Source organism: Nanorana parkeri, unplaced genomic scaffold (genome assembly GCF_000935625.1).
Source record: "Nanorana parkeri isolate BGI_ZX_2015 unplaced genomic scaffold, ASM93562v1 scaffold534, whole genome shotgun sequence".
Taxonomy (NCBI): domain Eukaryota; kingdom Metazoa; phylum Chordata; class Amphibia; order Anura; family Dicroglossidae; genus Nanorana; species Nanorana parkeri.
Window position 1 is genome coordinate 763,187 of NW_017306802.1, and position 23,631 is coordinate 786,817.

General features: G+C 42.6%; 1 protein-coding gene across 1 annotated transcript in view; it reads right to left on the minus strand.

The window, feature by feature from the left end:
• The window catches only part of OSBPL6 (oxysterol binding protein like 6), a 97,266-nt gene that overhangs the window by 45,863 nt on the left and 27,772 nt on the right, over positions 1 to 23,631 (minus strand). Inside the window, exons 5-8 of the mRNA XM_018561621.1 lie at positions 22,709 to 22,879; positions 11,679 to 11,811; positions 9,572 to 9,675; positions 2,540 to 2,632 (exon numbers count right to left, since the gene is read on the minus strand). Coding sequence (XP_018417123.1) covers positions 2,540 to 2,632; positions 9,572 to 9,675; positions 11,679 to 11,811; positions 22,709 to 22,879 — 501 coding nt within the window. The remainder of the gene's footprint in view (positions 1 to 2,539; positions 2,633 to 9,571; positions 9,676 to 11,678; positions 11,812 to 22,708; positions 22,880 to 23,631) is intronic.

Here is a 23,631-nt window from a genome sequence, read left to right on the forward strand (position 1 = left end):
TCGCAGTGAGAGCAATCATTTTAGGGCCATCAATCACTGATAACACTAAACTGATGAGCGGTAACAGCTTTTAAAGCGTCGCCTAGGGCCAATTTTGGGTATTATCGTTTTTTGAGGTTTCGCGCGCGCACGCAATTTTAAGGCTTGACATGTTTAGTGTCTTTTTACCCGACGTGACCCCATCTTTTATATTTTACCAAAAAATTGGGTAATAATAAATGTTTTATCATTTAATATAGGGGAAACTGTTTTTTTTTTTTAAATTTCAGTAATTTTTCCTTAATATAGTAAAAAAATAAACCCCCCAGTGGTGAATAAATACCACCAAAAGAAAGCTCTATCTGTCCCCAAAAAAGGGTATAAAATTCATTTCAGTACAGCGCTGCATGACGGAATAAATGTCAGTTAAAGTACCGCAGCGCTGAATACTGAAAAATGGCCTGGATGGGAAGGGGGTTTAACACCGCGGATGTCAACTAGTTAAAAATAGGTGCAAGAAATTGCTGTCATATATCTGGGCTCCAAAACTCATCGACATTTTATGGTGCAATATATCTATGGACATAGTGGTAAATTGCCTTTTATTTTGTAAAATAATCAACAAATATTAATGTAACTTGAAATATTATTACAATAAATGTGTACATGGAAATTGCTTTGTGCTTGGTCTGCTCAGTGCAGGACATGTTCTACTGGCCTTTATTCACCACTGACTGTAAGTACCCATGCATGTCGATAGACAGGTATTATTATTATATTAATGGCCGAGTATGACTCCTTAAAAGGGAAAAAATAGACTACGAAAAATAGGCACAGACTGCACAGATAAAGGGAAATTTAAATTTACATGGGGTGTTTAAAAAAAAAAAAATAATAATATACCTTCTGTCTCGAAAATAGAGCTGCATGGAACATTATGCTATCCTAAGGCATCTAGCTAATCCCTGTTTCTTGCCGTGACTGATGAGATGTATGTACATATATTTCTACATATTCTTGTTTAGCATTGGTTATATGTTGCTGAAGAAATACTATTATTCATGGTAATTATAAAGACTGTAAAATAGTTTGGTAAGAGTGCTTTCTGGAGTAGAATAGGCATTTGGTCGAACATACAAAGAATCTCGGCAATGTGCTTCTTTTAAGGGAATTTGGTATTAATGAATTATTAGCATACATTCTGTATATGATATGCTAATTTTATGAGCAAGAGCAACAAAGAAAACAGCAAGTAAAACTAACATATACAACAGACAACTGTGTACACAGACCACACAATGAGGCTTTGTTATATGTTAGAAAAAGGGACACAATGTGAGCGGAGCAAGCAGACTAGTTATAAATATGTGCAGGAGAGACGGAAAAGCCTTTAGAAATAGGTGTACATAGATTAGTGGTTTATTAGTAATTAGGGTGCTGTTACAGCCAGATCAATTTTCTTTCTTTGGTAAAACAAATTAAGAAGAATGATTAACAATACATTCTATAATATATAGAAGGGCTGCCTGCATTACACTAGTACGTAAGGACAGCTAATGCTGTCAGCTACCTCTGATGTCTTTTCTGATGTCTTTTCATTTATCCACAGGTTTACTTAAAGCTATATATTGAAGCAGAGGAAAAAAACAAATTCCCTTCAGATGAAACTGCATACACTTCAAGGAAGTTTACCTGTTTCTGTAAACTAGTTACTGAAACTCTGGGCCCCAAATCCAGGTTTTAACAAACAAACGTTACAGGCCATAGAGCGACAAAGTCACTATACTGTGCATTTGATAAAAATCATTAGCTCCTAAAGTCAGAACAAATGGATATGTTCTTGGGCCCCACCTAGGACTAGGATTAAACAAAATGATGTTTCATAACATTTAAAGGATAACTGTACTGTACACATTAGTGTGTGTGTGTGTGTGTGTGTGTGTGTGTGTGTGTGTATATATATATACACACGCACATAGTATATAGTATATATATAGTATACATCCACCAACCAACTGCTGATATAACCCCTTACTTTAGCCTTTTTATTCCCCGGTATTTGAGAGCTATCAACCCAGGCTCATGCCAGTGTAAATCTTGCTTTGTTCACTTGTTTACAGCCTGTTTACAAAAATCTAGTGTATTGTCCTGTGTATAGAGTATAATGCTTCAGATCCTTTGGATGTGCATTTGTTGGCTGTTTGGAAGCAAGGAAAGGAAAGGAATAAGCTAAGGTATGCAGGTTGCTTCCAACAGTTTGTGATCTGTTTCTCTAGTTTTTATATACGTGCAGTGGAGTACGTAAACATAATTTATAGCCCCTGTTGTTGGAGACATTAGGGTTCATTTACTGAAGGGAGATAGGTATGTTAACTCTCAACGTGGAGGAAAGGGCAAGCAAAAGTAAGACATTATATTCACAAGGGTGTTTGGGGTTACTGGATAGATTTTAAAAAATACAACGTTGTGTTTTAACAGTACAGTTACAATTTAAAGTTAATCCATGTTAATTGTGGGGCAGTCTGAAACCACTGTATTAAATTAGGGATTAAAGTTGTACCTGAAGTTGTATTTTTGCATCTTTGCTGACACTTTTTGTTCTCCACCTCCTCGACGCGCGCTTGTCTTTCTTTGACATATCTACACAGTTAGCCTAAATTGCACAAAGCATTAAAAGCAACAGAAAGCCATTAAATTGCAGACATTAAGCCAGAAGCAAAGACAAGACAAGCTGACATACAATATTAGTGAACAGTTCCACACAAGCGCCCACCTTTCTCAGTGCAATTTATAAAAGGTACACATATATAGGACAAAGGGTCTAATTAAATCTATTGCGATTACATGATTTGTATGGTGTAAGAGTGGCGATAGGTTAGGGTTTATTTTCAAGATCTCAGATTGACAGGTCATCAATGTCAGCCAATAGCTAATGAAGCAGAGATAAAGTAGCACAAAGTTTAGAGAGGTTTGCCTGGCAATGATGTCTAGTAGATGTGCATGTCAGGCCTAACCCGTCAGTAGGGCCTAATCAAGGTCTAAATGTCTGGGTACCTTAAAAAGAACATGTTTCAGTAGAAACATAGGAGCCACCACAGATAACCTGTTTTAAAGGTGTAAGTCCCAAGAGTGCCATGCATATTGTGCTTCGCTACTTGTAAGTATGTGATGTCAAAACACTTTGCCTGCAAATTTGTTCTATGGTCGGAGATTTCTGAGCTTCTTCCGCTCATTTCAAGGCAGATATAAAAGATACACATTATTGTAGCTCTATATTCATTATAAAATAATTAGATGTGTCTTTTTGAATGCAAGCAGTATAATACCTTAATATGGCATCAGCCTCTTGTACTCTCTGTTCTGTAGAGGTTAAACTGGCAGAGGGAGAGGCAGCACAAGAAGACAATCAGTTGTACTGCAGTGCAAGGACCATGCTACTAGACGAAGAGTGTACAGTGACATTGTGCTGCTTCTCCTCTCGCTGTCTAGTCACAGGCTTAGGGTTGGACAGAACCTGTTTGTGCTTATATGCTAAGGCAGAGGAAATTCAGGTTTCTTGCCAGACATGGCTGTGTTGTGTGACAGAGAGACTTAAGTCTCAAAACTGAAATCAACAGATATACAATTCCTTTAACAGGTGAAACACCTCCCTTATATGAATTTCATCTGTGTATTTGGCTGTTTGTGAGTTCAGCTTTAAGTAGTGAAGAATGGATAAGGATGACAGTCCCAGAATTACGCTTCCCATCCTGACAGATTATCTCGGTTTATTCACAAAAACACAGTTGTGCTTGCAATACGTGTTAAAACATATAGCCAGTACAAAAACAAGACATATACAACAAAAAACATGGGGTATTTGGTGGCTGTGTCTTCGTTGCATTTGTTAAGTCATGTTGTGCTTCCTCACAGCGTATCACACTTTTTTAAACTAGTGTGTCAATTTAGCCGTTTTTGAAATAAAGATAGAAAGGTTGCCCAGAGACAAGCTGCAAAAAAGGATTTTTGTACTCACCATAAAATCATTTTCTTGGAGAGTATTAAGGGACACAGGAATGCAGATACTGTTGGGTTATACTGCTGCATACAGGAGGTTTGGATACTGGCAAACAGAAAACTATTGGCCAGCCCAAGGAAAACCCCTCCTTTACCCAAGATTCACAAAAGAATAAGAACCTATCCCCAATGCCCAGGTGGACATGTGCCACAAAATCATAGTCAAGATATACTCTGTTCCCCTCTGTCAGAAAGCAAGGGGTGTTACCTCTTCACGGGGACAAGGGGCAGGGCGCAGGGCACGGGTTCCCCTCCGGCCTGGTAGAACTCCTGGTGCCCGGGTTGCGGGTGCGCATGCACGTTCCTGCGCCATTAGGGCTATCAGGTGTGGGCCTTGCTGGGGAGGTTCCCAGCACACACCTTCAACCTTTCTCGCCTGCCATTGGCTCCCGGGGAGGGAGGCCTCCTGGCTGCCTCGGTGACCGGGGGGTGGTCTTACATCCCCTGGCTATAAAAACCTGGCCAGAGCTCTGGCTTGTTGCTGAGTAATTCCACCTTATGGTGCGAACACCTAGCCTCTCTGTGGATTGTGTTGTTACCTGTTACCCCCCTTCGTTTGCACTTCCTGATTACCGAACCCGTGGACTGTCTATCGCCACTGAACCATCGCTGCCTGCCTCGACCCGGACTGGCCTCTGACTACTCTATTGGATTACCCCTATTTATACTTCGCCTCCGGACTCATCGGCCTCTTCCTGCCAGTGAGTTCTTCACCACGCTACCAGCCCGCTGGAACGTCTGATACACTCAGAGGATACCTGCAGCAGGAAACTAGTATGTTCCACCTGTTGACAACCCAGGGAGGCACAGGGCTCTCCAGCCACAATCTCTGTCTGCAACACAGGATCTGAGATGCATCAAGGTTGTGAACATTTCCTCACTGTCCAGAGGCTACCAGTTGAGAGGAAGCCATTCCCAAAGCACTGTCCTTAAGGGAATTAGTGCGGGTGGAGTTGAGACTCTGGCCATCCTCAATCGCGGGAACCAGACCACCTTCCCTGTCGAAGGAAGGACTGCCACTGCTTCTCAGTGGTAAAGGCACAGCAACAGCTAGAAGGTATCCTACAGTGTCTTAACCCGGGAAACCTGTGCAAGGTGGGATCTCCCGATGTGGATGGAACCACTTGTTCTGAAGTGCCAAACAATAGTCTTGGGAATAAAGGTATTTTAATGAGTGAAGCACGTGTTAGGGCCTTTAGAAAGATTCTGATTAGAAGGACCCACAAAGGTGACTCTTCACAGGAGGTTGTTTGGAGTATCCCACAATGGGTATGCCAGGAAAAAGCACTGGCCTGAACAAAGGAGCCAATGCTCCAAGACACAGCAGGTGTGCTTAGGTGACACTGAGTATCCAGGTCTTCATCAAGGTAGGGAACAGTCAAAGTTGGTCCTGGTTGACCCAGTAGGTCAGAGGTCCTTCTGGAGAGGAGGAGCAATAAGAGGTACCAGGTACTGAAAGTAGTATTAAACTCTCAATTTTTTTTAAACAATGAATTCAGATCAAACAAACATACATTGCCCAGCAAAGTATTGCTTTACATTTTTGCCAAGACACTTCTAATCATTATGTTTCTAAACAGCTGCTCCCAAGACTCTCAGCTCAGCTTCCCTGAACGTCCTGTCCTGAACTAGATCACAAAGGATAGAGCAGATTACAGCAACTGTTCATTTACTAGCTTGGAGAAGGGAGGAGATGGGGCCAGGGAGGAGGGGAGTAGTAGCTTGATTTGCTTTGTCTGTGGAGACACACACAGCTTACTAGCACACACAAGGGTGACTGCATAGTGCAGCTGATTCTACAGGAAACTAAAACCTTTAAACATCAAGGTGCACCATCCATTGTAAGTGATTCCATCAGCATTTGAAATAGCTTAAAATCCTTTTGACTTTAATATCACTGAAAGGAGTTTTGATGCCCCAAGGACAGGATGGGTGACAGATCCAGAGGGTGAGAGGTACCCAAGGAGACTATTGAAGATGCATTAATCTGTTTATTAATCATTAATCTTAGTTCACAATTATCCCCCAACATGCAGAAGTGGGGGAGGGGGAACCTCATGCAGGAGAATTGAATGCTTTTAGGAGAGCTTAGCTTATCTCTGACTTTCAACCTTATGATCCTAGCCTGAGGGCATCTACTGGAAGACTAGAAGGATGGATTTAAGCTGCCTTCTTCTCCCTAGACCTCCCATGAAATCCTTGATCACAGAAACAAGTGCAAGGCCAAAGATACAACATCTCTCAAAGGCTAAGTGAGTCAGATGCTCTTTGGATATGGCATCAGCATCCCAGCCCTTTACCTACAATGTTCTTCGCATATGTATGGACACAAGACCCATGCGGGACACAAGCTTAGATGCTTGTAACAAGCCATTACAACAAAAGCATAAGGGTCCAAACATCTGCCCTACATGCTCAACTAAGAAGGGGTATACTCCGGTGGTGGAGAGATCCTTTTTGAGGGCTCTAACCCATTCTGCCACAGTTTGACAGATTAGGGTCACAGCCAATACAGGAAGGAGGGCACAAGCTGACAGAGCAAACTGGGATTTAAGAAGGGATTCTAATTACCTGTCAGTAGAATCCCTAAAGGTAGGCATGCACTCTACCTGCCTAGTAGTTTTCCTTTTAAGGTGGGTTACTCTCAGGTGAGACCTGAGTGGTTGCTTCCAGTCTGCGCAAAGTGATACTTTGAATAATGGGTGTAGTGGAAAGGTCTTTGAAGCTGTAAGGGCTCTGAAAGACCCAAGGCTAGAGACAACAGGTTAATCCTCCAAATGTAGGGTAGTACGAACTGCATCAATAAGGTACAAAACAACATTTTGTAACTTTAAGGTGATAACAGGAGACTGTGGTGTTCCAAAATAAGTCTCCTCAGAGATAGACTGTTGGGACTCTGAATCTGAGTCAGAGATGGTCACAGTGATCAGTGGCCCAACCTGTTCTATGGCCTGGGGAAAGTCAGAGATAGACTCGTCAGGGGATAGCCCTGGGGCACAATTAGAGCCTCTATGGTCAGTATCCACAAGCAATTGGGTGAATTTGGCCACTAAGTCTTGAGTGACTACAGTAGAGGCCCCCAACAAAAGGGTAGGGTACTCAGCCTCACCCTATGGAGCTGAAGGAGACTCCAGTAATGTAGATCCTATAACTACAGGGTCACTGGATTCTGGAGTGCAGGAATTGTTTGCCTAAGAAGATAGCAAGTAGATGTCCTTGAACCATTAGAAGAGTATGGGGTGGGGTCACCCACAGTGGCGGGACTGTCCCTTTTGTGTCTATGTGCAGACATGGTGCACCTGTGTGCAGGTGATGCAACTAGGCCAAAAGTGTGAGGCAAGGCCTCAAGGTACTCAAAAAACAAGGTAGCTGGTGCTGAAAAGTGACCAAAGGCCAGAGAGGACCAGGTCCCTGTAAATGGACAACTGGAACACAACGGATTCCACATGATGCTTTGAAAAGCAGGAGCAACAGTGGGATGGTGTTTCCTCTATGCTGGATTACAGGTAAAAGCACAAAGTGTGCAAATGAAACACGCCGCCCAGTAGATTACATCAGCCCTCAGTGTTAACCCTTTCTGCAGTAAAGCTGGTAGTAGCAGGACATTTGAAAGGTTCCCAGTGATGCAAATAGCAAGGTAGCTCCAGGTGCTTCAGCATTTGCACATGCAGCATTACCCTGCATTCAGCAATGCAGGTAAAATAAAAGGTAATGTAAAAATCACTGTATTAAAATGAAGCATATTCTCACAAACGTGGAACAAGCCAATGTACTGAATTGTTGAATGCACTGTCCAGTAGGTATCTTTGAAGGTAATTCTTTTAAAATGTACCACATTTGAAAATGAAGGAAAAAGTGCAATACCGCAACACGTTTCTGCATGTGTTATGGCAGGAACATACCCATACTTGAATCCACATACACAAGTATGAAAATTGGATAATGTAGAAAGTCACATTGGAAAAACAAAATCATAAACAAAAGAAATGTTATATTTAGTATTTGTCACTTTCTGTATTGAGTTTCATTTTTTCATGTCTTCATTAAACCATGTAGCATGTTGCAGCTGCCAAGACAATATTTCATGTCATGTGTATGCCACAAAGTCAGTTTGATATGTAAACTATATACCCTGTAGTATAACTAGGATTACATTATTTTATATAACTACTTACATACAAACCCATTTTTATTTTACTTATGTTGACCTTAGATCTTAAGTTCAATGTAGCTAGAGTCAGACCATTTAAGGCTAGTATAACATAGATAAAAGGGATGTAGCTACAACTTACATCAACCATGCTGATGCAGCAATTTACAGTCAAGTCTACAACATGGTAATTCATGTCATGGGAATAACAGATTTACAATTGTATCTGGCAGACCTGAGTTATCCGAGTAACCTTGTTGTCAATCAACAGCAACCTCTTATAAAGATGTCTTGTACAGGACATACATTGTGACAAACATGGATTAAAAAATCAATACTGATATTGTTGCATGTCTTGTCACTAGTGCTTTGATAAAGAAGGAAGAGAAAACTTGGATTTCCTACCAAGTGTTAAAACAGGAATATATATATATATATATATATACACACACACACACACACACATTTTCTGAAAGTTGGTATTTACATTCAGGGAGTTTCCGTGGTAGTGGTGGTAGACTTGGGCAGCAGGAGATGCTGCGAAGGTAGGAGCAGACACCTTATGATTACTGCTGTACATCATACCTGTTGCATGTTATTTTTAAGAGTACAGAAATGTCTTAAATTATATTTATACATACAGAGTAGATTAAAACTCCAATCTTAAAAGGACAGCTCAGGTCTTAAATAAAGAGCAAAAAAAATTTAACTGGTCTTAAAAGTGAAAATTGCTATTCTACATTGTTAGTCAAAAACATAAGATTAAAGGAGAACTATGAGGTGAGTGAAAATCACTCAGCCTCATAGTTCGACAATGAAACTGTCACACATCGGCTCAATAGATTGGGAAGTGAGCAAACACATACCCTCACTCGCTCACTTCACGATCTTCCTGCAGTGAGCCGTGACAGCCAGTCACCTCTCCACGCAGGGATTCCCCCCATCCCCGCTCCGATCCTCCAGGGCTGAGTGGAGGAACGGATGGGGGAGGGGGCGGGCACAGCTGGCTCTGCCTCTAGATAGACAGAGCAAGCAGTCGCTCACAAAGCTGAGTCGATCGCAACAGTAATATTGTGATCCATCCCGGCTGCGGCGGTCTCAGTATACTGCAAGCTGTAGCTCGCGATATACTGAGCTTTGGGTCACCGGAGGATGCTAGTATATGTCCTCTCGTGACCCTTAAGAGAGCTATGGGGAAAAACACTTACCCCATAGTTCTCTTTTAAACTACATTTATTGTATCTTCACTATAATTCTTATGCCATAAAGATTCTAAGCGAGTGGTTGCACTGATATATCACATTGAGAAACATGTTAATCAAATACATTCTCTGCTTAAGTAAAGTTTTAATCATGCACATATTTTAGGGGTAGTCATGACCGCACCTGCATGTCAATGAAATTGGGTGCAGACTGGGTCCTTTGCAGCAATTCCAGATTATGAAGTACTTTGCTAAGATCAATCAGATTGGAGTGACACTGTGCCAAATCTAGCAAAAGAAAGAAAAAGAAATACATCAGGAGAAATTATTGGACATTTCCTAAATATAAATCCAATCCAAATAGAATCTTTTTTTAAGGCTAGCACAATGTTTTCATAGGACAATGTTGTTCCATAGATAGATAGATAGATCATAGATCAATAACATTATTATTCTGACCAATGTCTACTCCTTCTTATATTCATTCAACTGGCTTTCATTGTGAATCCCGTCTTCCATATATATTTCTCAGTGTCGGCATTCAGCAGTCTAAATGACTCGCATTACAATTCTAAAACAAATATTCAGGGTACTATGCTTATCTCCAAACAATATATAACGTATGTTTACAAAGGACGATGTCATTTTTGTATTTGTGTATGCAAATTCCATAACTGCTTTTTTTGGATTGTCTAATTGGCTAAAATCCATGCTTCTGAACAGCAGCATCTTCCAATGAACTGACAATGGTACAAAGCCTAGTAGAAATTAAAGTATTCACATCTCTAGAAGACTCTTTTAAAAACCTCAGACAAATGGAAAATAATGTTAGGACAGTAGAAGGTTTTTTGTTTTTTTTAAAATTAACCTTACCTGGCCTAAAAGATGCCAACATGTACTTGCGCAGTATTTAAATCGACCCCCACACCCCAGGGTTGCCCCTTTAAATTCAAGGGAAAAATACATAGAAGAGCGCAACTACCTGAGAAATTGATTAGATGCTGAGCATCCTACTGTGGGTGGCTGATTGGTTGAGAAATAAATAGTTGGTATATAACTGACGGTTGTGATGTCATGGATGGGCACATACACTCCCTGCAGTCCCCTGTGGTCAGCGATATTGATCCGTATGTTACCTGGCAGGAAGATCTAAATTATCTAGGATATCCCCAGGCCGCGTCCTCGGCTGGCCGGGCCAAGCAGCGGCAACTGGAGCAGGAGAGGGAGAGTTGTCCGGCAGCTGGAATCGGCACTGTGCAGTGTGTTGCCGTGTGGTGTGCGGCGCGAACGCTGACAGGTCCAGTGAGCGGTATCGGTCAGTGCTCGTGAGTCTGAGGGAGATATGTTTGGGTTGTAAGGCACCCCTGTGGGATCAGTTGGCGGCTACGCGTTTCGAGGGAAACCCTCTTTGTCAAGCCTTAGAGCGCTCTAACTTTCTGTTGAACACGTTACACGGGGCTCCTCTCCCGGTTTTTTGAAGAGTCTATGCACACCATCTTCCACAAAGTCAGTAAATGAGAGACCTGACCACATTACAGTTGTGCGCTTCCATGTATGTTTTGTTTCAGATTGCCTTTAAATTCAAGGCTCAGGCTATACATGGAGCCTTGACTTCTGCCCATGTTAGGATTAAGACCTGCCCCTTCCTGGCACCAGCCCCACACCTGTCATTCAACTATTAAGGCCAATGCCTCTACTTCCCACATAACAGGGGTGGAACTTAGCACTGGGAGGAGAAGATCTTAACTTCAACTGGGGCAGTTTTTAAATCCCCAGGTAGATCCTGGACCAAAGAGTCAAGTGAGCTGAACAGGGACACAGAAAGTGATATAAAAGTACTTGAAGGGACCACACGGTCTCCGCACTTCAATACATCTGTTGTGTAACATAATTTTAGGCCAGATTAGGTTCTTTTTTAATAAGCTAAAAAGGCAGTGTGCAAAGTGCAGTAATCCATAGCAACCAGTCTTCCTGATGTGACTTCAGAATACGTGTATTCTTTGGATTGGTTGCCATGGCATACTACATTAGTACTACTTTACGGAATCCTATCTTTAACTTATCCAAGCTTTATGTTTAAATATTTGTGCTGTGAATTTATTGTTCTAGCAGTTTAAGGTGGAAGATTTAAAATTTTCTTGAACTTTTTGAGTCAGCAATTTCCCCCAAATCTCAATCCAAAACTAGAAAAAAAAAGTGTATGCTGACATTCTAGTTTGAAAAGAAGTTTAGCAAGTTTTCAAATCATTTGGGAATTACATGTGCCAACATAAAATAAGTAAAGAGCCTACCCTCTGCACATTTATCCATTTCCTCTGAGTCCTGTAGCCATGCCACCACCTTACTCTGACCGGTGGTACATGAGGCTGGGAGGCTGTTGCTGCATGGGATGGGAGACTGCCATGTGAAGTTATTCTGTGGACCCTGGAAAACAGAGTAAGAAATGTGGGTATATAGAAACTAATACATTGGGGAACTGCGATACCAATTCAAAATGCAATTAAACTGATATACAGCAAAACTAAATGTTTGCATTTTTGGGCACATTCAATACAAGTGGCAAAGCATTCTACCAATAGAAACAATGTGACATTTTTTACAGGCTTATTTGCGCATTATATTCATTCATAATATAACTAAACAGATACAGATATTAAACATACAGCTAGACTAAATGTTCACATTTTGGGCTCAGTCAATACAAGAGTGCAAGTGGCTAAGTGGCCAAATTCAAGTAAAGTGAATTCACACTGAGCAATTTATGGCGCGATATCGCGGATATTTACCGCGCGATATCGCTCTCCAATGCATGGCAATGGGGCTCTGTTCGTCGCGGGTCGTGCGTCGCTACAACAGGACCCTTTTTGGAGCGGATTTCTGCGCGATTCTACTTTGCTCAATGCAACCATTTGCGCGACAAACCGCGCAAAATGCAAATCGTGCAACAAACGAGCGATTTGCGATACGCTCAGTGTGAATGGGGCCTGAGCGTTATGGGTGAGCGCATTTTGCACACTTTGCAGAGTTTATAGAATAAGCCAGTTGCAGTCAATTCATTTTTATACAGAAACCACCTGATAACTTACAACCAGGCGAGGTATATACTTACATCATTAAACAAAGGAAAAAAGCAATGCTGCTCCTTTAAAGGGGAACTCTGTGAAAAACACAAAGCTCTATAAATGTGTATAATTGTTGTTTTTGATGCACCCCTTCAGAAAAAATTATTTACTACAAAAGACAATGTCCTGCCTCAGTCGGTTATTCTGGATAACATGTAGCCATTGTAGACAATGCATTTTAATTCAATAATGACACATCTATTTAGGGATGTTCAGATACGGGTGCCGATACTTGGCATTTTCATGAGAACTACCAGGGTTTTCGCGGTTGCAGCTGGGACATGGCCCTGGCGCTCCACCACTGTCCTGAAATCATTAGTCTGTATTGTGTTAGAAAAATTGTCACACGACAATAAACAAAAATGCATCAGTAATTGTATCTGTGAGTATCAGTAGTTGTATGGTCTGGAAAAAATGGTATTGTATATATATATATATATATACACACACATACCGTGTTTCCCGGAAAATAAGACACTGTCTTATAAATATTTTTGGCTCAAAAAAACACCCTAGGTCTTATTTTTGGGGGTAGGTCTTATTTCTTTTTTTAAAAGTACAACAATCCACACTTATTCATGTACAACAGTCTACATGTATTCATGTACATGGTGATCAGGGCAATCAGGGGTGCCGTACCTTTCCAAGAGCAATTTGGTAACCAATCGCTGGCCAAAACGAGCGAAGCGCACTTTCACTATTGATTCCTCACAGGTGGAGTGCATTTGGTATCACTCTGCCTGTGACAGGAGCCGGCGCTATATAGAGGAGGCATTGGCTTATGCGGCTCTGCTCCCTCCGGTGCCGCCTTGCTTCTTCTAGCGCTGGCTTCGTTGGCACAGCTGATTCTCCCCTTCCTCTCACGCGGCTCTTCAAGTTCCCCCTTATGCCACCACTGGCCCTGGGAATTGTCACAACTAGGTCTTATTTTCGGGGTAGGCCTTATATTTTAGCAATTCCCCAAAACAGTACAAGGTCTTATTTTCGGGGAAACCCGTAGCCAATGCTCCTTAAAAATGACAGCTGCCTACTAACTTTTCAGCTTTTCTCTAGTCTAGTCTTGGAGCTGGTAAAGCATCAGTACTAGTACTTGGTATCTGAACATCACTACATCTATTATAACAAGAAAGTTCTCAGTAGGGTAAGATGAGCTTCTGAGAGAAGGACTTTAACCCCATGAAAGGTATGGTTTTCCTCCACTCCAGAAATACATGCAAAACTAATTGAATTTTTCAGGGTTAACCATATATACATATTTACATATTCCAAGCCTGTGTAATGCTTGGGGTACATGCTAAGGAGGTCAATTACTTCAGTGCTTTTGTGGAGGAGGAACTGCTCCACAGTGCCTGCAGCTACATGTGTCAGCGGTTGGGGAGAGGGGGGCACAGCTGCAACCTTATTAAAGGACCCTTTTAATTAAATAGAGAATAAAGAAACAATTTTTTTTATCTAGCAACCACCCCTGCCCATTTTTACAATTGCAATGGTGTTGAAACTACAAGCAGGACAAGCCTTTATGTGCACATAGACACTACAACACAATGTAACAATATTGTTAGAACACATTTAAGATTGAAGCAAGCAATCATGGTTTCATTCACTCAGAAATTGTCCACGTTTGTGACAGTTTCAATTTAAAGGGGAATGTATCTTGGTGTCTAAAGGGCTGTTCTTTTTATGCATAGCATCTGACATTTTATATCACTCATACCAAAAAGTTACTCTCCCAGTACAGTACAATCCTACACTACAGAATACCCAATACGGTAAAGATAAAAGCTGAAACAGGCTCAATAAAACAACAGTTACAACAGTTAACAACAGGTTAATTTGAGAATTACTATTCACCTGTAAGAAATAAAATCATTATACTTCTATCAATGTCTATGGGTGCTCATGTTCGTTTTCAGCATGTCTACATAAGACATGACCAAACATGTGTTTCCTATTCTGAAAAGTCAGGATATATAAAACATGGACCATTTCAGTTTTATTAGTCCCAGATCTATAGGCAGGGCACACCGATTTGGACAAATGGTGGTAGGGCTGCGAGGGCAGAACAGAATTAGAAATCTTTAGCAGGTTGACATCTATGTTTGCTTTGAGTTCAGCTTAACCTACTAAAGTGTTTAGAGCTACTAAAGTGGGACCTCAGACAAAACTTATTTTCATATTTTTTCTGCTCACCCAGCAAATCTGTTGATTTACAACATCTATGGCAGGCTGAAACATGCATTTTTGTATCTTTAATAAAAATAATCATTTTTTTTCACTGATAAAAGATATGTAATTTTGCTAAAAGTCCATTCAAAAAGAATAGACTGGACATTAAAGTTGCTTTTAGGCTAGGTACCAAGTCAATAGTGCAATATTTTGCCCAAAGGTTTCACAAAAAATATAAGAAGAAGCCTAAAAAGAGACCACTTTTAAATTCATAAATGTATTTTCAGCATGAGTCATTCTCTTGTGAGGCAGTTACTATAAAAAGTCTATACCACTTTCCTAATATGACCCAAGGAGGATTATTAGTGGAACACAATTTGAACACTCTGTCTTCCAATAATGAAACTCAGGATTGACAGCAGATAAGAACAGGATGGCCTAATAATTCTGTGCCAGCTTCAAATTGTAATACCCAGTGGATTGCTTTTCCATACTACATTTTTATGGGAAATTATCACCTAATTTTCAATGTATTCTTCTTAAAGTAAACCCATCACAAACATCAAAGTAAACTAAGAGGCTACTACCTGCATTTAGTTCTGTTGGACCAATCCAGGGGCGGACTGGGCCGGGGGGCAGGGTGGCAATTGCCCCCGGGCCTCTCTGGTGCCTGTAAAAACGGCCCCCGCCGGCGCAGCTGCAATTGCTTTTTTCCTCTCTCCCTTCTTGGCCGCTCTGCTCCTGCAGCAGCCAAAGAGGAGGAGAAGAAGCTCTTCGGCTGCCTTTGATTAGCCCGTATAGTGCTCGGGCTCCTCGGCAGCTCGCTCCACCCACTTCTTCTGCCATTGGCCCGAGGGAGACTGCACTCCTACTGGCTGTCTGTCTGGGTCCTAAAGGGAGGACAGCAGGAAGTGGCTGGAATCACCAAACGTGCAGGCGACCCCGCTGCTTCCCCCACCCGCCCCCACCAGGAGAGGAAAAGAGGATGGCACAGCACCTGAAACAGGAGAGAAGAAGAACCACTGTAAGTTCCTGTTCCTTACACTGCATTACATGCTGACTTCTGCACTGCGTTACATGCTGACTGATGCACTGCTTTACTGACCGCTGCACTGCGTTACATACCGACCGCTGCACTGCATTACACACTGACCTCTGCACTGCGTTACATACTGACCGCTGCACTGTGTTACATGCTGACCTCTGCAATGCGTAACATAGTGACGGCTGCACTGCGTTACATGCTGACCGATGCACTGTGTTACATACTGGCCGCTGCACTGTGTTACATGCTGACCGCTGCACTGCGTTACATACTGACCGCTGCACTGCGTTACATACTGACCGCTGGACTCTGCACTGCATTACATACTGACAGCTGCACTGCATTACATGCTGAACTCTGCACCGCGTTACATGCTGACCGCTGCACTGTGTTACATACTGACAGCTGCACTGCATTACATGCTGGCCTCTGCACTGCGTTACATGCTGACCGCTGCAGTGCGTTACATGCTGACTGCTGCACTGCGTAACATACTGACCGCTGGCCTCTGCATTGCGTTACATTCTGACCTCTGCATTACACCGCTGCACTGCGTTACATATTGACTTCTACATTACACCGCTGACTTCTGCACTGCGTTACATTCTGACCTCTACATTACACAGTTAACCTTTGCACTGCGTTACATACTGACCTTTACATTACACCGCTGCACTGCGTTACATACCGACCTCTACATTACACCGTTGCACTGCATTACATACTGACCTCTACATTACACCGTTGCACTGCATTACATACTGACCTCTACATTACACTGCAGATCTCTGTACTGTGCGTCACTCTGCTGACCTCTGCACTGTGTGTTATTACTGACCTTTGTACTGTGCGTATACCACTGACCTCTGCACTGTGCGTCACACCACTCATCTCAGCACTGTGGGTTAATACTTTCATTTTGTACTCTACATCACACAGCGGACCTCTGTACTGTGCGTCACACTGCTGACTTCTGGACTCTGCATTACACCGCTGACTTCTGTACTTTGCATCGCACTGCTGACCTTTGTACTGTGCGTTACACCAATAACCTCTGTACTCTGTGTTACAGCACTGACTTCTGCACTGTTTGTTATGCCACTGACCTCTGCACTTTGTATCACACCACTGCACACTGCATTACACCTCTGACTTCCATACTGTGCGTTACACCGCTTACCTCTGTACTCTGCATGACACCGTTGACTTCTGCATCCTGTGTTACACCACTGACCTCTGAGCCCTGTGTTACACCACTGATCTCTGCACTGTGCATTACCCCACTGACCTCTGCACCCTGTGTTACACCACTGATCTCTGCACTGTGCATTACCCCACTGACCTCTGCACCCTGTGTTACACCACTGATCTCTGCACTGTGCGTTACCCCACTGACCTCTGCACCCTGTGTTACACCACTGATCTCTGCACTGTGCGTTACCCCACTGACCTCTGTGTTACAGCGCTGACCTCTGCACTGTACATCACACTGCTGACTTCTGCACTGTGCATTACACCACTGACTTCTGCACTGTGCATTACACCACTGACCTCTGCACTCTGTGTTATAAACTCTTCACAGAAAAAGCAGAAGGAGAGCGGAGCAAGACTGGGCACGCATGCTGGGTGACAGAGTGCTAGTTAGTGTTATTACACATGATTTTTGAAGGCCTTCAAAACTAGGGACGCACTGATACCAGTGTTGGGGAAAGTGCCCTGATACTAAAAACCGATACCAGCACTTTAATTTTTCAAATTGATTTGGCTGTGTTAGGTCCCACGTTTGCTGCGGACCACGCAGTAGCTTTCTGGGGAACCACATGGTACCTGCTTACAGCTCTTTGGCCACCCGCACACCCCCCACGCTAAGACTCTCCCCACCCCTTCTGAGACCTTCTGACCAAGACATCAGGCTGACACCCCAGAGCAGAGCAGCAAAGAGTATGTACCAATTTAATATACTATTATTCTGCATTGCTGTACAATGTATTGCTGGGATTTGTAGTCAGAAAGTATTATTCTGCATTGCTTTGAAATGTATTGCTGGGATTTATAGTCCTCTATAGCTGATGGTATTATTCTGCATTGCTGTATAATGTGCTGAGAGTTGTAGTCCCTATACAGCTTGAAGTCAGTCGCAGAACTAAAAGGGGCGCAGCGGTCACGTGCGTGCACAGAACTGACAAGGCCTCCCTCCGCTACCAATGTGCTATAATTTTTCTCAAACCAGAAATGTATCTGCTGCATCACTTCCAGGTGCGCATGTGCATGAAGAAAGGGGGCAATGAAAGCATCTGATTCGGATGACGCGGCCCCATCGTAATTGACATGGTCGACAAAATGTATGGGGTCGAGAAAAATTATAGAACACTGACTTTGACACTGTCCGGCTCCTCCCACAGCTCACAGCCCAGGAATCCGGCGGCCTACAGTGAGAGTGCCTAAGTACCGGACATGGAGCGGAGTAAGGCCAGAACCATGCAGGGAGCCCAGCAGCCCATCCCCCAGCCAGTCACCCTTTTCATGGACTGACTAGTGAGTCCTCACATCACCCGATCATTCACACTACCGTAACATAGATGGCAAAAGTGGCAGGCAGCGGCAGGGAGAAGAGGCAAAGCGGGAGGGGGGCCAAGTCGCTGCAACATGGGCCTCTGGGTTGTACTTGCCCCCCTGGGCTCAAAGTTGCCAGTCAGCCCCTGGACCAATCCCATGCACAGATAACATTGTCATTACCTCATTTACGTGTTCTATCTTACATTGCATGCAACCAGACTGGTGACAGTTATCTGCAGATCAGGTTTATAAAGAACTACAGGAAATGTAAAAATGAACCATTGCAGTGGGCTACCCCTGCACTGAAAGGGTTAACTGCTTGTTTAGGTTTAGGGGCTAAAATAAAGAAAATATACTCACCGGATCCTCAGTTATGCGGAGAGCGCTCACACCTCTCTCCCCCTCCAATCTGGTGGTGAAATGTCCCGCGCTGTCCCCACATCTAATCCAGATGCATTAGACATGATGTCATGGGTCCTTAGACTGTTGGAGCCTGGGGGAGAAAAGGCTTTGGGGGACCAGTCTAACAGCCAAGCGGGACAGAGGTACTGGCGAGTGTATATTTTTTTAAGACCAAAACGAGCAGTTAACTATTGCAGTGCGGGGGTTTAGCCCCACTGCAAAGCTTAATCGTTACATTTCCTCCTTACCATCTTGTCTTGAATTGTATTGTGATTATAATGTCTTCCTCATATTGTAAATCGCTGCGCAAACTGTTGGGGCTATATAAACCCTGTATAGTAATAATTTCCTGGAGTTTTTCTTTAAACAACTTAAAATTCCTTATTTGCAAATAAAGCCCGTACCATCAGGGAATTAAAAATCCATTGATGGAAATGCCCGGTCATTTGGTATATTCAGGTAGGCAGCTAAGTTCATATTTTGGGGACATAATGATGCTGAACCTAGACCTGACCAACTGAACTGAAGCAACCCCAGATCATAACACAGTCCACAATCCAGGTGGTGGCTTTTTTTTTCTTTTTGGCCAGGCAGTGTATAAGTCAGGCATGAACACCAGAGGCAGAGGCTTGCTTGGATTTGTAGTTTCAACACAGCTGGAGCCAAAGTTGGTTACCCCTGCTTTAATACATCCCCACTGTTTTGTACTCATCTTCCCCTTTTAGGTCAGGAGCTGCAACTGGGCAGTAATTCATCAGACTTTAATAATCATAATCTTTAATAAGGCAACAAACACAAATGTTGTTAACACTAAAACCTATTGCAACCTGTGATTCTTTTTATTTATCTAGTGCATTTCAATATCATGTTTTGTCCTGACATGAATCAAATTTGCGGTCTGCCATTATATAACTATTGTCTCTACAGAACTTGCTACATTTCTATCTATCTATTCAGACCTATTCTTTATGTCTTCTCAATCCCCAAACCAACACCATGCCACCACCAAGAAGGACCAGTGAAGTGGTAAACTGCAACTTCATTACTCACCACTTTACAAAACGTTATCACTTTTATTATGTAATAATGCTTTTCCAAATTCGTATTAGAATATATGATCTTTAGAGATAATCTAAGCACACAAGAATGCTACTTGTATTATATTCATTCTGGGTTACTGCATATGCCAACACACAACGAGCATTTTTATTTACAAAGAATTCACTGATCTGTCAACATTGTACTGACATTTTCGAGTAACCCTTTGTCAATGTTCCCAGTGACATAAATCACTTTTCTTCCAGTCTCTCACGCTGCTGCCGCCTCAGTAAACTTCAGTAAGCAAAGGAATCCAAGACATTGAAAAAACATCAAAAACACTGGCTACAAACACAAGAATGGAAGCCTTATTATTGCTTAGAAAAGAACACTGAGAAAGCTTTTTATCTTGTTTGTCATGCACATCCATTTGTGCACCATAAAGTAAGTGGGTTGTAAAAAAAAAAAAACAGGTTCAATAATCAATATGGTGCTGTTTTGTGCCGGATTTGTAGCAAGTTACAGTGGCCCAATCATAAGACCCCCAACCCTGCCCACTTTGCTTCCTAAAATGTCAACTAGGGATGTCCTGGCACTACTTTTTTAAGACCAAGTACTTTTCCTCAGGTAGTACCAGTTACCAATACTTTTTCTTAAAAGGGACATGGGAGTTTTTTTCTAAAACAATACAAACTGATGAATTTAGGGCAATTTCTCACCAGGGCTAAATACAGATGTCACCAGGGCTAAATACAGATGTCCCCGGAGCTAAATACGTGTCACCAGAGCTAAATACATGTCACCGGAGCTAAATATGTGTCTCCTGAGCTAAATACGTGTCACCTGAGCTAAATGCGTGTCACCTGAGCTAATTACGCGTCACCTTAGCTAAATACATGTCGCCAGAGCTAAACACATCTCACTAGAGCTAAATACATCTCACCAGAGCTAAATGCATCTCACAAGAGCTAAATGCATCTCACCAGAGCTAAATGCATCTCAACAGAGCTGAATGCATCTCACCAGAGCTGAATACATCTCACCAGAGCTGAATACATCTCACCAGGCTACGTGCCAATATCACCTGGGCGACATGTGGATCTCTGTAGGGCTCTGTAGGCATTGGCTATGCTGACCCGGCAGGTGCCAGCCTGAAATACTGTGTGGAGAGTTGAATAGGTGGTGTGGGGCTGTGCCTGTGCCGGGAAGGAGGAGCAAGAGAGACAGAACCTGATAGGCACTGCCAAGGACAGCTACTGTCAGGTCCCTAGCAGGCTGCCTGAGGTTCTCACAAGTGCGGGAACTGAGACAGCCGCTGCGGTTTAAAAATTTAAAATGTCGGTATCGGCCTTAAGAATTGGGGCATTTTCATGAGTACAAGTACTCATGAACATGCCCGGTATTGGTCCCGATACCAATACTAGTATCAGTATCGGGACACCCCTTATCTTCACAGTTACCTGATGTCAAGCAATATTTATTTTAGCTGTATAAACAATTGCCCTGAGATACTATGGCAGATGGTCATGGGTGCTAAAGGGAAGAATCTGAGTTCTGTTCTAGTAACAGGTTTGTAAGAGCTTTGTGCTATGTTACTGACCATGCAGCACTAAAAGAATGTATGATGACAACCTCCATCAGAGGGGCCTGCCATACACAACAAAAGGTAGATGAATCAAGGTTATATCTCGCCACATCAGCTGGAACTAAGATATTCTTGGCAAAAAAGAACTAGATTAATCACAAGAAGAGGTTGTGATCTCAAGATCTACAATGCAGAGGAGTCACTTTCTTTGACTCACAAGCCATCAAGATAGTCAACAGAACTTCAAAAATATATCACAAATGTGAAAATTGGTGTTTAGAAATGGAACCAGGTAAGAAAAAGAGGACTAGAGGTAAAGTTTGATTAGCAGGCAATGAGACCAGCAGAAACATGCACTGAAGAGGACAAGTCTTAAAGATGCAAGGGAATGCAGTGAATCTTCTGTCAGCTGCCTGTTCCCAAAGCTCTATCCAAGATGCAGGCTTTTGGTGGATCACAATACAGTATCCTGATTTGTGTTGCGAGTTTGAATTAACCAAAGAGAGTACAGCGACTCTTGATAGGCAGCTCTTATTCATGAAATGGTGAAGATCAAGGAGGTATGATTGCTTCAATCTGAATGATTGCTTCAGATAAAAAAGGAAGAGAAAAGCTAACACTTTCTGGGGTTTTTGAGGGCCAGGTCACATCGGGGCTGGCAGCAGATAAGCATAGTCTAGAAATAATTAGACTGAAAGCAGAAACTAGAATTATTCCACATTGTAGCCAGAGCTAGCAGATATCCTGAAGATAAGTTAAGAGCAGAAAGAGACAGATGCTGACAAGTCACAGCTGGAAACCAGATCCTAAAATATAATAACCTGCTGGGTCTGGATGCAGACACCTTTGATCAGACACTAGGTGTCCTGATCCCAATTTAAGGTCTGCTGATTGAGGCTAGGTTTGCAGCTGCAGCATGATTACACCACAATCCTGAATGCTGTCCAGCAGACGGTGGAGGCAAGCATCTAGACCCAGCAGGTTTTAACTCCTCAGGCAGACTGCAAAAATTCATGGCTGTGAGCAGATCATTAGACGTCTTCCAGGTAAAAAGTTAAAAGTGACAATAAGATTATGGATGCAAATCACTGAACATCCCCACTAATAAGTGGAAAGAGTGCAACTCTTCTGGAGGGTCACTTTAAAAAGAAAAAAAGGTTTATTAAGCAAGGTCAAGTAAAGGAGAACACAAGTGATTTAGAAGACAAAAACACAAACTGGAAATTCATAGACTAGACTAGATTGATAAAGGATATCACTCAATTAGACAAAAACAATAAAAGTTGAAATAAACAGTGACTAAACAGTGTTATATCATATTACAACTCATATTGTGCATACAAGTAAAAAATACTAATGGACCTACATTCATCAGATGCTTTGAAGTGCTTAACAAAAATGGCATACCTTTCCCTCTGGCACTGTAATGTTAGCTGCTGGTGAGGACTCGGTAGTTGATGTTGATGGAAACATATGAAAGTTGGCATCTCTTGGTGACCGCACAATTTCATTTTGCCGGTAAAGTCGGTGATGCCTTAATTTCGACACCCATGCATCAAAAGTATCCTGAGATTTTACCTATAGAGAGGAAAAGCCACATTATTAGTTTAATTACCAGAGGGTAGCTAAAGCATATGTCTGTGCATCTTCCGGCGGATCAGGGGAAGGATTGCACACTCACTCTACCCCAAATGAGAAAACATTATGAGTGGAGTACTGCTTTTATCCGCTTCTACTCCGATCACTAAAATTCAAAAAACGGCATACAGACAATTTAATATAGGCAAGCTCTAGATTATTTAATAAAGAGCAGAGATGATGTGCAAAGTATAGGTACCATTAGCAGCCAGATTTCCCCTTCAGTTTAGTGCAGTCAGAAGACTTAAAGTAGCATTAAAGTCTATTTTGTGGGGGGGGGGGGGCATATATCTCCTGCTGGTAAGCAGGAGATATATGTCCCAATTTTAAAAAATAAATTTGGCAAATACCAACTAACTTATCTGCGTCAGCGCTGCTCACTCCCGGCAGCAGAAGTCCCGACTCCCGAACGATGTGAAGGAGAAAGTGTGGGCAGGCGCATGCCTGGAAGGGAGAGGATGAGAGCAACATTGACACTGAATGGACACAGCCAGGCAGCTGGGAGCGTGCACGCTGGACAGACTCCGTGGGACATGAGGAGTGAGTCTGTGCTGGATCAGAGAACGGCACCAGCACTGGAGGGACTGTGGATAATGAGTGGAAGGAAGAAGCTGTTCGGAGGCATCACAAAGGGTAAGTCCTTACAGCAGCATTAGGGGGGGGGGGGGGGGGGTGTGTTGTTGTGACGTTGA